At 45.2% G+C, this 15675-nt stretch overlaps 1 protein-coding gene across 7 annotated transcripts in view; it reads left to right on the top strand.

Moving 5' to 3' along the window:
• Nucleotides 1–15675, top strand: part of ENTREP2 (endosomal transmembrane epsin interactor 2) — a 451267-nt gene that overhangs the window by 429929 nt on the left and 5663 nt on the right. For all 7 annotated transcript variants that reach the window (XM_019477587.2, XM_019477589.2, XM_019477585.2 and 4 more), the window contains 2 exons: nt 6418–6493; nt 12665–13249. In XM_019477587.2, the coding sequence (XP_019333132.1) occupies nt 6418–6493; nt 12665–13249 (661 nt within the window). The remainder of the gene's footprint in view (nt 1–6417; nt 6494–12664; nt 13250–15675) is intronic.

Below are 15675 nucleotides of genomic sequence, written 5' to 3'. Positions count from 1 at the left end.
GAGGGAGGAATTAACTCCATCCTTGCCTGGGTGTAGGAAAGCCATAGAGGTGGGGCTGGGGCTGGCAAAACCCAGCCGCAGTTCCCAAGGTTTGCCAATAGAGGGGGTGGGAGGGAGAGGAAAGGGGATGGAGGGAGAAATTTGCCTTAGGGGCCACGGCAGGCCAGCATCTGGCCACATCCTGCCCCTGCTTTGGCTAGAGAGCAGAGGGGAGGGGCCAGCCCAGCTCACTGGAGCAGATAGCAGAGCTCCACCCAGCCCAGCGAGCATGCCAGGATGCTGGGGGAGTCTGGTTTAACTTAACCAGCAAGGGGTCTGGGACAGATGTTGCATAAACCAGTTTTAGCTAAATCAGTTACATCTGATACTGCATTCAACCAGGTATATCTCAAGCCAGTTTTGGCTATTTTCAAACTGGTTTATGTACACTGAATGTCTGTTCTATTAGGTTTAAACCAGTTTCTGAGCACTTAAACCCATTTATGTATAATGTGTGTCCCTAGCCCCTTTCACAGCATCTGATGAAATGAACTTGGGTTCAGAAAAGTTTGTGCACTGTATCCTTGTGCTCTCTATCTACATCAGGGTTGGGCAAAATACGGCCTTCAGTGGGGCTTTGTCCAGCCCACAGTGGGTCCCTTGGTCCTGCCTGGCCTAGGCACCGCCCAGACATGGCATGTCCTGCCGCCCCCTAGGCATGCAGTGGGGCTGGGGTAGCTCTGCAGCAGGACTGCCTCTCTAGGTAGCGCAGGCAGCAGTAGCTTCTTCCAGCTTCTGCTGCCACTGCAGCACACAGCCCCAACCCAGCACACCTCATGCCTGCTTTGGACTCACCTATCTGGGCTGAGCAGCAGTGGCAGTGCCAGGCAGAAACTGTTGCTCAGTGTGGGGGGGGAGTAGCCCTTCCGTCTCGCTGCTTCTTGGTGCAGGCAGCTGCAGTTCTTGGTGCAGCTGCCTAGAGCCCGCGGTGTGCCAGGCTGCCCTGCGGCTGCTCTGCACTGTCACTGCTGCCTCTGGGCTGCCCAGAGGCAGCAGTGACAGACATGAAGGGCAGCCTGGAGTGGTGCAAGCTCCAGGTGGCTGCAGCAAGAACTGCCCAGCGGCAGTGAGGGGGAGGGGCTGCTTTTTGCTACACCAAGCAACAGTTTTTGCCTAGCACCACCACTGCTGCTGCTGCTCAGCCCAAACAGGTGAGCCCAAAGCAGGCATGGGGCACATGGAGTCAGGGTTGTGTGGTGCGGGTCCCCAGTGGTACTGCATAGCTGGGGGCAGTGGTGGTGGTAGCCAGAAGGATCTGCCACCATCTGGGCTGCCTAGAAAGGCAGTTCTGCCGTGGAGCCACCGCAGCCTCACTGCATGCCTAGGGGGCGGCAGGATGTGCCATGGGCAGCTGGTGTGGAGCAGGCACAGGCTGGGAATGGGGCTGTTCACTGCTTGTGGTGGTGCATGGGCTCTGGACTCTGGGCTGTTGCAGGGCAGGGGCAATGGCAGGTGCTGACCGGCTCAGGGGGTTGCGCGTGGGGAGTTCCCATGCATACCTCACATACTCTCAAACCCTCCCCTACAACCCCTGCAACCACACCCTGCCCCACACACAAGCACACACCCCACAAACACCTCACCCAGCCATACCCCCACATCTCTCGCATACACCCACATGCCTCTTGGGGGAGCTGCACTCCTACATGCACACACCCCCACCACCCTCCCCTTCCACACACCCCACAGCCCCCCACAAACTCCAAAGCCACACACACATCCACACAGCCCTACAAACCCCCCATTTTCACCCACCCAAATCCACACGTACCCCCACACAGTCTCTCACATACCACATCCACACACCCACAGCCCCCTACAAACCCCATACCTCCCCACCCACAGTCACACCCACCCATACCCCCCCACGCTTCCCCCAATATACAAAACTAAGACTTCATTTTGAGCCATTATGAAATCATGTCTATATACACAGCACAAATGCACCCAAATGAAGAGAAAATATATATTTAAAATAAAATTAAAATATGTTATTGTGGATGTTTGATTTTTAGTAGGTAATTTGTTGTTTTTTTCTGGTTCCAAGATGTCAAACCCCCTTCCTAAAAGGAGTATTTCTGGGGGCAAAGGGAGGGACTACCAGTGGCAAAGTTCAGGGGGCAGGGGGCAGGACTTCCAGTCCCAAGATGTCGACCAGGGAGCTGGGCACTTGTCAAGGAGTGGGGCTACCCTTACAGCCCTTGATAGCTCACCAAAGCTCGTTAAATGCCCCTCCAGCCAAAATAATTGCCTGCCCCTGATCTGTATTCTACATAGAGGTAGGAGTGTCTCAGAGTTAGCAGCCAATCCACTGCACCAGTGGAAATATTGATTTTAACCTTCTTGCCATGACTGAACTATGTCAGGTTTCTAGAATGTGCTCTGTACAAGCTCCTTCCTGACTACATGTCAGAATACATGAGAAATGTTCAACAGGCTGGAGATGAGCACTGGTATGAAAAATCTAGTGTCTGAGTTCAAGAAGGTGCTTTGAGCAAGAAGTTAGAAATAGCTTACAAGTCTGATCCTGCACACTTTTTTTCTGTGATTAGGGGCGCACCAGGAAAAGACCTCATCTTTATATTGCTGCTATCTATGAAATCATATAACAGGCCCTTTCAGAAAAAGGGATCTAGTGAATGACAGGCCTTTTTCTCAGTATTCTCAAAGTTTTTTCTTTCATAGCCAAAACTGCAGGCATACTATATTTGTATTAGAATACCTTAAATATAATTTTAAAATAACTAAGAGCTAGGAGTGCACGAGATTTGTAAGGGGATATGGAGGCCTCCTCTTCAAGCTTACCATAATGTCCCTTGTAATGGGAAAGTCTTAATTCTCAGGTGCAGGAAATGTAGAGCAGATTCTCTGCTGAAGCTGTTGAGATGACACAGCTTCTGTAGCTTCAGAACTCCAGCTTGCAGGTTGAAAAAGAGAGTCTGCAGGGCATAGTTCTGCCACGCAATCTGCTGAAGTCCTGGCCCAGATCAGGCCATCACAGAGCGTATAGCCAACTGCACACAAGTTGCTAGCTTGAATCCCCCTGATGGCAAAGGGGGCCAAACATCCGTGTCAGCCTATGGCTGTTGTGGCCTAAGTCAAATAAACTTGGTGGTTCTGTTCTCATACATCAGAAAATTCAACACTTCAGTTGTCATCCTCAATGCCTGTCTAAGCAGAAACTTGAGCGCAGGAAAACCAAAAACTGAAAAGTCGAGGGAGGAAATGTCAAAGATATTGAGCTCTCTTCTCATCTCTGGATGTGGTCTATGTGGAAGTCTGAGGCATGGTGATAGGACACTGCTCACACTCTGTGTGCCTGCACAAAACTGTTTTTGTTGGAGGGATAAATGAAGAACTTCATTTCTTAGAACTGCCTTTCTAGCATCTGTAATTAGCACTGCATACACCTACATGCAATATAATGGTATTTTTTAGCCCAGAAGTTCAAAGTCAGTACCTACTCTTTGTCTAGCTCAGATTTATTTTGATCAGAGTAACAGCCTTATCCAAACATGCAAGTCGTTTTACAGATACAATACAAACTGCAATGTACTGCACTGAGCAGAATTTATAAGGCCGTTAAACATTTTTGCATGGACATTTGGTGGATTTTTTTATAAATGATCTACAACATGAACAAATCCTACTTAGAAAGCCTTTAAAGCATAAAAAGGATTTCTCCAGTAATATAAGGATTGAAGACTAACACAAATAATAGTTATGTAATTTTAGACATAATATACTTTCTACTTCAACTTAAATATTGTGTTTAATTTAAAAAGGACATTTGAGGATCTCTGTTGCTTCTGAGAGAATATCTCATAGCCTCACAGATTTTTCTTTAACATCTATAGTTTATGTTGCCAAGAGTTTATATCAAGGAAAAAGTTCTCTTGGTTCCTGTGCTTTCAAAGCAGCCATTTAAAAAGCAAGTTTTTGTAACCTGCAAATTCTGTATTATTTTGTGTCCTCGTCTGATGACTGGGCCATGTTGAGGGTTGCAAAACTCTTAGTGCTGCTACTGATGGATGCTGTCATTTTAGAATAAGCAGTGCAATCCTTGATCTCTAGGTCTGATTCAAAGTTAAACATGAATATAAATGCTCTGCTGGATTGGGACCTTAGAGGTGAAGGCTCACAGGTGATATGGATGATAGTTTTGAGCCATCACATGAATACTCATCCTCACACAGCAAATGAGATCTTCTATTTCTATATGCAGAGAAGAAAGATTATTTAAGGATAAAACATAAGTAAATCATTTGAAGAGAACACCCTATCATTTTAACTGTCGATTTATTCTACATCATCCCAGCACATCAGCTCTATCTGCTTTATTATTTCTGGTATCATTTTTTATGTAGATGCTTTTATTCACAAAACCTTTTATTTAAAAGAAAAATCACTTTTTAAAGTTGAACTGTACAACAGAACCCTTTGCCTCTTGCTTCCTTCTGTGTAAGATATATATTATAATTTAAAACACACATGAAATGAAAGCGCTTTTCTTAATAGCTTTAGTGTAGTAATGTCACATTCAATTTTAGAGAGCACCATATACAAATTAAGCCCTTGACACAAGAGCTTGCTCACAGGTGATTGATGATTATTTCCAGGCCCTGTCACCTATTGTAATGAACTTCTGCTAGTTAAATTCAGTTATACAGAAGCAGAAGTAATGCTTTCTGCTAAGATGACATCCATCTTGTGCCCTCCAGACCTTGTCTTAGTGCATATTTTGGTATTCTTGTTTTATTCATAGGTACCATATATTTATTCAGCTTTCTTTTTCAACAGCAGTTTCTCACAGAAATGTTCAAATCTGAGAGGGATTAGAAATAAGCAAGAACTGATCCAGAGCTACTGACTTTAGTAGGCTCTGGGTCAAGTCTTTAATGAGTTGTCTAGATTTGGTAAATGTTCCTCTTTAGTATAATTTATCCGTGCTTCAGTCCCTCCTGACAATTTTGCAGAGAAATCTCTGGCAGGAATTTACCTGAATCAGGAGTGATAAACCCTGTATCAAGCCTTAAGTAAATGGATAGCTTTTTAATCCTACCTCTCCTTGGTCATTTAGAAGTAAATCAGGTTTTTCACTGTATATTCTTTTGCAGGCTTCTGCCCACAATCTGTTTTCAGAGAAAACAAATGTTCCTCCTTATTACCATGAAGCACTGCAATTTACACAATGCCTTCAGCTGGCTTGCATGAAACTGGAGAAGTTTGTTAGCACAGACAGAATATAATTACCTGGATTGGAGTTTGCCTAAACACTGGTGCGCACATAAATGACTGATCATTAACTTCTGACTTCTGAGCAATATTTGAGCTGTTTTATTATTATTATTATTATTATTATTATTATTTCAGGACTGGTTTCTGAGCCAAGGAAAGGTAGGGGTAAAGATATTAGACTTAGAGTGAAGCAAGTCCTGGTGTTCAGGGCAGAGGGGCAGAAAGAGGAAATAAATGGAGAAAGCAGGAAATGCTAGTCAGCGTCCATCCGAAAATGAAAAGCTGAAACTCAAGATGCCCTATCATGTGTCTGGCCCATGCTACTGTTGCTCAGCTCTGTCTGCTGTTATTGCATCGTTTGATATTATCCTTGGCAAGAAACGTCATCTCATCTGAGAATGTCGATCTAAGGTCCAGAGTTGGTTCTGTTCTCCCACTGATACACACCAGGGTTGGTTTGTCTAATTCTTAAGAACTAGACACATTTCCTACATAAATCCATGCCACTTCAGCAAAAGAATGAGATCTCAGAATGGTTTCCCTTCTTCAGCTGCCAAAGACTGCAGAGCACCCCCTGTCAGCCACCTTAGGACACTCATAGGGATGCTGGCATTGTTGGAGGTAGAGGATGAACAGCTCAGGATAACACCAGGTGTCAATGTCACAGCCAACAGCGATCAGGAAGTATGCTCTGCATTTGTACTTTTCAGGCGTGTCTGTGGATTTCTTACCACCGTTATGGGGACATAATGCTATGTCCCTGTCATAAACTCAACTAGAAAGGTAAGCAGAATAGGGGAAAATACAGGCTACTGAGGAAAGAGACTTGGTGTAATAGGGCCATTAGTTTTAAGCACTGCAGTCATTTAGCTTTATAATGTTAGCCAGAACCCAAGATAAATCTAGCTTGTAGATTCTGAGAAATCCAACAATTGCTCTTTGCTTGTTCCTTTACCCTGCACCTACTGCTGACCCAAAGACATTGTAAATTACTGTCTACTGATTTTAACAGCAACTTATACGAATAGCTGTTTCACATTACTAGATGGAGGCGTTAGATCCACAGCAATGTACTTCAGCTCTGTGTTTGTTAGGCAAGTAGTCTGCAGATTGATGTGCTGTTCTATTAAATAATTTCAGGTGACTGGGACAGATCCACAAGTGTCCGAATCCAGCCTGGGGGAGAGAAACACGACAGCAGGCTTCAGCACACAAGGTGAGCTTACTGTTGTTGTTACTTTTGGAGGAGGGGTCATAGTTTTAGAAGATGCTTTTTCTTTTTTATTGGAACGAGAAAGAGGAGGGACTTTATCTTGCTTTATCTTGGTCACTCCCCATCCTTCTTGTTCACAAAGTGATGGAGCTAGAATGGCAGGTCAGGCATCAAAGGAGGGCAGTTTCTCTTAAGCTGGCTCCAAGCTTCTGTGGGACCATACTTCAATGGGAAGTGTTTTGAGCTGAGGACAGTGATATTTTTTTCTCTCGAAAACATTTTGCACACTTGCGGCCCTCTAATAATGATAATGATCATAATAAACAACTGCGAATGTCCTAGAGGTGATACAGTTTTGAACATCCACATCTATCTTTCCTACTGCTGGTTACAGATCCATTTGCATGTATAGTCTCCAGAAGGCTGGCCAGAACCCAAGGGTACATCCCCATGAGCAGGAATGTGTGCTTCCCTGGGGACAAGTAGCAGCAGCACAAATATGTGCTGCTGCTAGTTGTTCCCAGGAAAAGACCCTGCACATGTGCTCTGGTGCAAGGCAAGTTACTCCAGGTAGGGTAGGGGAGGCTGGGGCCAGCACCTGGGTGGGCCCCAGCAGCCTTATCTGGAATTCTGGGGGCCTCCTGGGGCAGCTGGCCAGGGTCTGGTTCTGGGTGGCGCAGATGGTTTTTGACACGGTTGTTTTTTCTGGTGCACTATTTTTTTACATCAGGATCTCCTGGTATCAAAAAAACCTGCCACATTGCAAATTAGCAGTGCAGTAAATGTATGCATGTGTGGTGTGTGTGGTTTGCAGCACCACAAATCACACATTCACGGTCATCTGGACATACCCCAAGTGTTTTTTGTAAAGATGGGTCTCTTGAATGGGGATGCTGATGAGTAGCAGGAAAGAAGAAATTAATTTATTGAAATGGTTTACTAGAACAGATTTTCAGTGGGACTGACGGTGAAAACTTTTTCAATGGTCATGATCATGAATTCTAGTTTGCTGTGGGGAAAAAAGAAAAAAATCACCACTTAAACAGCAAAAATCTGTGTTTTTCTGTGACCTACCAAAAGCCACAGTGGCATCCTGCAGAGAGTAGTGCAATTTCTGCGCTCTCTAATTTTTTCTGTGGTTTTTGCTTAGGACTGTGTGAAACGGCACTGTTCCATTTTGACTTCAGTTTTGAGGTTTGGACAGAGTAGTGTTTTCTTTCAAATTTCATTTTGGGATGAAACAGCTATTCCATTTTGCTTCATCAAAACAGTGAGGCTGTTTCGACATTGTTTCAATGTTTTGCCCAACCATCAGGCTGGGGAAAGGAACTCAGCCCAGCTCAGCTGTTCCCAACCCCAGCCCTGTGATTGGGCTGGGGACATGAGCTCAGCCCAACCATCGCGCTAGATTGGGCTGGGGACGGGCTGACTTCCCATCCCCAGCCCGATTTAGCACAGGGGATGGGAAGTCAGCCCAGCTAGATTGGGCTGGGCTGACTTCCCATCCCCAGCCTGATCATAGGGCTGGGAAGGGGAACTGAGTGATTGGGCTAAGTTCCTTTCCCCACCCCGATCACAGCATTTGGGAGGAGAACTGAGCCCAGGCTCACTTCCCTTCCGCTGTGCTGTGATCGGCTTCCCACAGCCCGGCGGCGGGAGACAGGGAGAGCCAGGGCTGCGCTCCCGGCTGCTGCTGGGAGTGCAGCCCTGGTTCTCCCCTGGTTCTCCCCTGTCTCCCACCACCTCACTGCTGGCTGCTTCAAAAGTTGAAACGTTTGAAACTTTCAAAATGTTTTGACTAGCCTTGTTTTGTTTCAAGGCTGTTTTCGAAGCCCTTTGTTTCAATTTGATTTCGCTGTTTCAAGCTTGAAATGAGTTGAAACAGTGTCTAATCAAAACAGCTGGTGAAATTTCGCACAGCCTTAGTTTTTGCCTCTCAGTCAATCAGCAGTGCTCCCCTCTTAGCCCTGTTGCTTATTGGCTGAGGGGCAAAAACCATAGCAAAAATAAGAGAGCAGAAATGGTGCCACTCACTGCAAGACACTGCCATGCTTTTGATAGATCCATATTTTTTCCAGTTTTCCATGGCTAATGGAAATCTAGAATCCCTGATTATGATCCTTGATTCATCTTAAATGACCAAATTATTACTTGAGGCTTATGCAAAACTAGGTAGCGGGTTGTCTCAATCTGCTTTCCGGGAGATAGGTGTCCATTTCATAGCCAGCACCATCAATCTGCGTCTGGATAAAACTGAGCACCCTTTTTGAGTTTCAGTGTAAAGGCTGAATTTGTAGCATGCTTTCTATTCTATCTAACCTACCCTCCTAAACAGAACTGGAACATACCACAGATCAGTGTAGTACTACCCATGGTGTGCCTGTTCTGTGAATAACCATCAGTCTTTTGAGCTGTCAGTCTAGAAATAGACATCACCAAAGGAATTAGATGAGCTCTGTTGGGATTTGCACTGGTATAACTGATCTACTTTGTTGGGTAGAACGCATCGCCCATTGTCCCACCCATTGATCTTGTGGGACAATGGGTGGCATGTTCCCCACTTCTAGGCTATCTCTGGGGTTCCTGAAGATTTCTGGGGCACACATCTCTGCAAGCAGATAACACCACTGCTTCCCAGGATCCTGGCAACATGTCTGTGGAAGCAGGAAACCTTCAACCAGCCCTGGAACCACACCAGAGGGTCCTGGCTTTCTCCACTTCCAGAGACATGTCTGCCCCAGGATCCGTAGGATATGTCTTTGGAAGTGGGCAATGGTGGAGTTATCTATTTGCAGAGACATGTCCCCAGAAATTTCCAGAGCAAGTATCTGGAATCAGAGAACCATAACGTTCCCGATATCCAGGCATGCACCACAGATTGCTAGGGCACATCTCTGGAAGCAAGGAATGCTGGGCATGTGCTTTCCAGGCTTGAGGGGCCTGATTCTGTGCAAGAATTCCCAAGGCATGCAAGACTGGGCCCCTCAAGCCCAACAAGTACCTGCCCAGAGTGGCAGGAAAGTGCTGCCGGGTCCTGACTACCCATACTCTCCCACCATGAAACAAGTAAATATTTACTGCAATAAAGTGACATAATTTATTACTACCTTTTTTGCAGTCACACTGTGGTGGGACAAAAGGTTTAGATATCTATATGCTGTCACTTTGTGCTGCCCTGAAATTTTTTAGGTAGCACAAAGACAACAGCTGTTTCTACTCTTAGTCCCTCACCTTTCTCTAGCACTAAGCATTCTTTAAACAGAACTGCTTGCTTTGACATTTTTGTGTGATGCTGACAATGGAAGGAGACCAGTTACTAAGTATGTTCTTATAAGGAATTTTCAAATATTTTCATAGCCGATGCTTTATTTTTGTTGAAACTGAATAAATTGGGTCACTGTAATGACCAGATATCTGTTTTTTCTTACTGTTTTTTATTCAAATTATATATGATGTTCCAGTTAAGGTGGCATCAGTGATTCATTCATACACTTATTTTCAAGAGAGTAAGTTCTCTTGGTATTCTTTTTCACTTTTCACACCTAAATGGCACATTCTAGCTGTGTACCTAAGTGTTTAGAGCATTTATTCCTGCACTATCTATATTTTATGATTCCCACTTTTTTTTCTACCAAGCAAACAGTCAGAAAGTGTAAAGACAGTCTGAGGCCATTGAGTTATGCTGGCAAGTGGGTCCAAACAGCTCTAACCAGGATATACAGACTAGGGCTGTGAGAGGCTTCAGACCGTGCTTCAGATCTGGAGAAGCTTTGGACGCTTTTGTGCCTGAAGCAGCATGTCCAGATCGAAGCACTGGCTTCGTTAGGCTTTCCAAAGTGATTCAGAAAAGCTTCAGAGCAACCTCGGAAATCCAGCCATAGGGTATAATGGAGAAACAATTAAATATCTATAACTTTGTTGTTTTTTGTCTGATTTGGATTAAATTTGCAGGGATCGTAGTCTCTGCTGAGAGCATGACGCCTGCCAAGGTTTGAGAAGATCAGTGCAGGGGTTTGGGGGGGAATTGCACCCCAAATTCTTGAAAGCAAAACTGATGTCACACGTATGTGCTACATCACAGGGGGGTGAAATCTGCAGAGGTGATGGCTCTGACTGAGGCCACAAAGTCTGCCAAGTTTCAAGAAGATGGGTGCAGGGGGTTGGGGGGAACTGCACCTCAAGCTGTGGGCAAGCAAAACTCGTGACATGAGTAACACTGTGTGTGTTAAGGTGCAGCAGGGTGAAAGCTGCAGGGATGGTGGCCCCTTCTGCAGCCACAAAGCCTGCCAGCTGTCGATAAGATAGGTGCAGGGCTTCTGGGCTCTGGGGCCCTGCACCTTTGGCTGCTGACAGGGAAAACTTGTGACATGGGTGCTTGTGCAACTAACTGTCTCTGTCTTGGGGCACGGGAGATGCTACTGCAGGCCTGGCTGCTAAGCTACTGCGTTACTAGTTACCAATCAATCACCAGCTCAATACACAGTACCTAGCTAATGTATCCAGTTAATTACCATCAATAACACCTACAAAAGCAGAGACTAAGGAGAGGAAAGAATCAATACAGACAATCAACTGCCCCAAGACAGAGACAGTCAGTTGCACAAGCACCCCTGGCACAAGTTTTGTCTATCAGCAGCTAGTGGTGCAGGGCCCCAGAACGCCCCTGCACCGATCTCCTTGACAGCTGGCAGGCTTCAGGGCCACAGCAGGGGCCACCATCCCTGCAGCTTTCATCCTCCTGCACCTTAACACACAGTCACACATGGCACAAGTTTTGCTTGTCTGCAGCTTGAGGCGCAGTTCCCCCCAAACCCCTGCACCTATCTTTTTGAAACTTGGCAGGAGTTTTGGACTCACCAGGAGCCACCACCCCAGCAGTTTTCATCCCCCTGTGTTGTAACACGTACACATGACATGAGTTTTGCTTTCAAGAATTTGGGGTACAGTTCCCCCCAAGCCCCTGCACTGATCTTCTTGAAACTTGGCAGGCTTCATGATCTCTGCCCCCCAGCTCAGTAACTGGTGCCTCTTGGGTCTGGGGAGGTACCTGGGGTCTCCCCATGGCCAGTTGTCGAGCCAAGTGAGGTGTGGGGCAGGGGTCCATCCACCCCACCATCTCAGCATTCACAAGCCACACCTGGTACCTCGAGGTATGTAGAAAAAACATTTAAAGCCGTGTCTATGGCCAGATCACTGATTCTCCAAATCAGCATTGAATCTTCAGATTTGGCCGAATTGATTCGGGACAGTGATCCAAATCAACGAATCTAATCACTGTCCCTGATTTGGGCTGAATCTGAATCGAATATGGCCTGTTTTGCACACCCCTAGAAAATATCTTGTCACAGGCATAGTTATGTTTTTCCCACCGAAAGGGTTTCTTTTCCTCGCTATTTGAAATAAATTCTTGTAACAGAGGAAAATATGGCTTTGTCCAGACACATTTTCATGTAGTGTCCTGGAAAAAGTGCATAACAATCTGGTTCAGGGGTTTTGATGATGACGTATTTCTGCACAGAATGCCAAGCTTCTGTCTGAAGCAAAGAGACAAAAAAAAACTCTGATGCCTTCTGTGTTTTGTATGATAGAGATGTGGCACAAGGGTGGATTCTCTTCTGGAAAGCTCTTTGATGTATATTTCAGCTGCGTGATGTCTGTCTGCAAGGTGCTAGGTGCAAAGCTAGTACTGATAGGTGTAAATCTGTGATCAGAGCCTTGGTTTCTGAATATCTGTGTAAAGTGTTGTTCATACCCCTTTCACAATCTCTCATGTTAAATCTCTAAGACACCAACAGAAAAAGGGCTGCTTTCCTGCAGCGGTAGGAGAATATAGTATGGTACTGCCTTTTGAGGATGTTTATGAGCTGAAGACAATAGATAAGAGCAGCCCAGAGCATTTTGTTTGACATACTAAAGCAGGAGGTTGACACCAGTCTTTCTTTCCCTGTCATTTGGCCATCTATAATATATTAAGCCTTCTTATTAGCATCTTTATTATTAAGATATTGATTTAGTTTAATGAGTTGAACATTGAGATCATTATCTCTTTAGGAAGAGGACTGCCTTCATTTTGTGTCTTGTATAGCACTGGCATCTCTCTGGCTTATAAAAGAATGAATGCTAATAACATGCAGCACTGCAATATGCTAATCCTCTAAATTCCTTGTTTTGCAGTTTCTGTTGACAGTGCCTCTCTGATGGTCTCTGAGGTGGCTGATATCCCAGATCATAGCTACTCCTCAGAAGATCTGTGCTCTCTGGAAGTTCAGGGATCTCTCCGCTCTGCAGACTTTTCACCCTACAGCACAAGATGCAAAGGAGCTACAAACAGGAGCTGCACCAGTTTGGATCACAGTATTCACAGGACTAACTCACAATGTTCCCCTGATGAGGATGGCAGTTCCCGTAGCAGAGGCTCTATGGACCGGCCTCAAGGCCAGGATTATGAGAACTGTGCTCATGGCAAATCCTCAGACTGTTCCTCAGAGAACTACAGCCCTTCAGAAATGGAATCCCAGAGCTCCATTAGAGAAAACAAAGCCACGCCACCCTTGAAACAAATGAAAATGTGTTGTGGGGTCTTTAGTCAGCCTGCTGCTGTATGCTCTCAGCCCTCTTCCTGTTCTGTGCCTGCACATGCTTCATGGCAGTCTGGCTGCCCCGAGAGAACTGCCCAACAGCATCGCATTAGGAAATACAGAATTTCAAATATAGTCCGGTCTACTAGTGATCCTGTTTCTTGTTCATCCAGCACAGAAGGTGAGTGTGGTCCAGGAAAAAAAAAACCAGTGTGGGACCAAACAAGTAAATGTCCTGCAGTTGGATGTTATAAGAAGCTTTCTGAGGCAGGATGATTCATACACACAGGTTTTAGTTGCTTATACATTTAGGAATTTTAGAAAGAACAAATGCAAGGTAAAAATTACTGGGTGCAATTAATAATAGTTTTCTAAATTTTACTGGCATATAATGGACAGTTGTCTTCACCTGTCTGATACTGTTGCAGTAATCACCAAATCTAAGAGTTGAATGGATGCTTGGGTATAACTGGGTGGCTGTGAATAGTAAGTAGCATATGGCAGGCTGTGCCCCAGTTCTCCTTCCCTGAGGCGACACTGTTTTTAACAGGAATAATGTGTCTCTCTACAAGAAGCAAGTATTGTGCAACTGTGTAGTGGTAAATGTTAGAGGGATAGGGAGCTCAAGTGCTGCGGAGAACGACAAGGCAGTGAGTAAGGTAGACAGCCTTTGGCTTTCTCAGATTAACCTCTTCTGATATAAGCCCCCAAGGGAGGGAGAGGTGTTTGTTAGCAAGATTCAGGGCCTTCATAAAAATCAGTTTATTACTTTGAAAGAGAATATTTGTTACAGCAGGGAATAAATTGGCTGAAGGATAACAGAGAAAGTATAAGTGTCTACGTCTGTTTGAAAGGCACAGGCATCATCAAAGGCAATAACCTGGATGTTACACTATATTGTTAAATCCCTGTTGTTTTCCTGCTGAGTAGAGTTTGGCAGAGGACCTGATTTGATTAGTCTCTTCTGTGTGTTCCTACAGCTGCCCACTGGCACATATGCCCACATATGCCATGACAGATGCTCTTGCTTCATTCTTAAAGCATCTCCCAAATAGATGCATCATTTGCTCTAGAAATCAGGGGTTGCTGAACTCTCATTAGGCTAGAGAAATTCATTTTGTGTGATTTCCAAACCTCTTGAACCTTGTGGGTCTGAAAATTGGACTCAGACATTATTGAGTTTGTAGTCTGCTTAGCAGGGACTGTAAATGAAAATTTTGAAGACAGCAGGATAAATGTGTGTGTAGAGGAATTTTACCATACAGGAAGCTCTCTTATGCTCATCGACCTCATAGGAGGTTCTCTAATTATCAACAGCTCATTTTTTAAAATTAAATCCCCCTTGAAGAAACACAAGAGTTTAAATGAAAAGAAAGACGAGTAACCGCACACTGATCAACAGGCCCATATTCAAAAAATCTCTCTCCTTCAGGTTTCCATTCCTAGTCATAACATTGACCCCATCCTGTCACTTCCTGATAAAGAGCTTGTTGAACATTAGTTGAAAATCACATTAAACAAATAAATTTCTAATGACATGTAGCAGCCCCTCGAGCTTCATCTGGCCTGGTCTGGGTCTCTTGAAATGGATGATGCAGGTGCATTAGGGAATTGTAGACTTTATCAGTGAACATTGAGATGCCAGTCTGATGCTTTAGGCTGACCAATGTGCATTCAGTGAGCCTTGGCCAAGTTGGTTTACATAGGGGAGAGGCATGCGCTTGTTATATGTTACAGTTTGCATATGCAAACTCTAAGGAAAGTTAGGCAGTATTACAGTTAGCATGTGCTGACATCAGTTATGCTTTAAGGTTTAATACACTAACATGCATAGCTCTAATACCCTAGCGGTCTCCCTGCTCACCTGCACCCACCCCCACCCTTTCCTGGAGATGTCCAGCTCTTCCTGGTGCTTTGTCAACCCAAGAAAATAGAGTTCTGTACAATAAATCACCCATGTAGGCGGGGGCACCTGGGAGTGGTGCATCCTGGGGTACTGGTGGTCTGCAGGGTGCTGGTATTGGCCCCGTGGAGCAGACTGATGTTACTGCAACACAAGCTGCCTCACACTAGCTGGAGATAATTGTCACCCAAAGCAGTGTAACTCTGAGAGGCTCAGAGGGCACTTAGCTCCTCTAGTCATGCACGGACACTCCTGTTTGGAGAGCATGTGGCAAAGGTAACATCTAATGACAACCACAGATCTAGAGTCTTTATAAAGAGAACTGAAATTTGGGAAACCTATCAGGGATTGGAGCATGGGAGCAAGACATAAGCAGCCAGGGAAGAAGTGAATGTGGGAAAAGCCCAGTGATTTTAGGAGTGGGGGACACAGGATCAGCAAGGCAGCAGAGCCTAGAATCATAGTGGGTTAGAGTCATTAGGGCTAGAAGGGACCTCAGGGGGTCATCTAGTCCAACACCCTGTTCAAAGGACGACCATCCCCAACTGGATCATCCCAGCCAAAGCTTTGTCTGGCGGCATCTTAAAAACCTCCGAAGATGGAGATTCCAGAACCTCTCCAGTGACCTGGTCCAGTGCTTTACTACCCTCCCAGGGACAAAGTTTTTCCTAATATCTAACCTAAACTTCCCCTGCTGCAACTTG

The sequence above is a fragment of the Alligator mississippiensis genome, chromosome 11, assembly GCF_030867095.1.
Source record: "Alligator mississippiensis isolate rAllMis1 chromosome 11, rAllMis1, whole genome shotgun sequence".
NCBI classification, from domain to species: Eukaryota; Metazoa; Chordata; order Crocodylia; family Alligatoridae; genus Alligator; species Alligator mississippiensis.
Note: the sequence above shows the minus strand (reverse complement) of the source record. Positions and strands in the feature narration are given on the sequence as shown.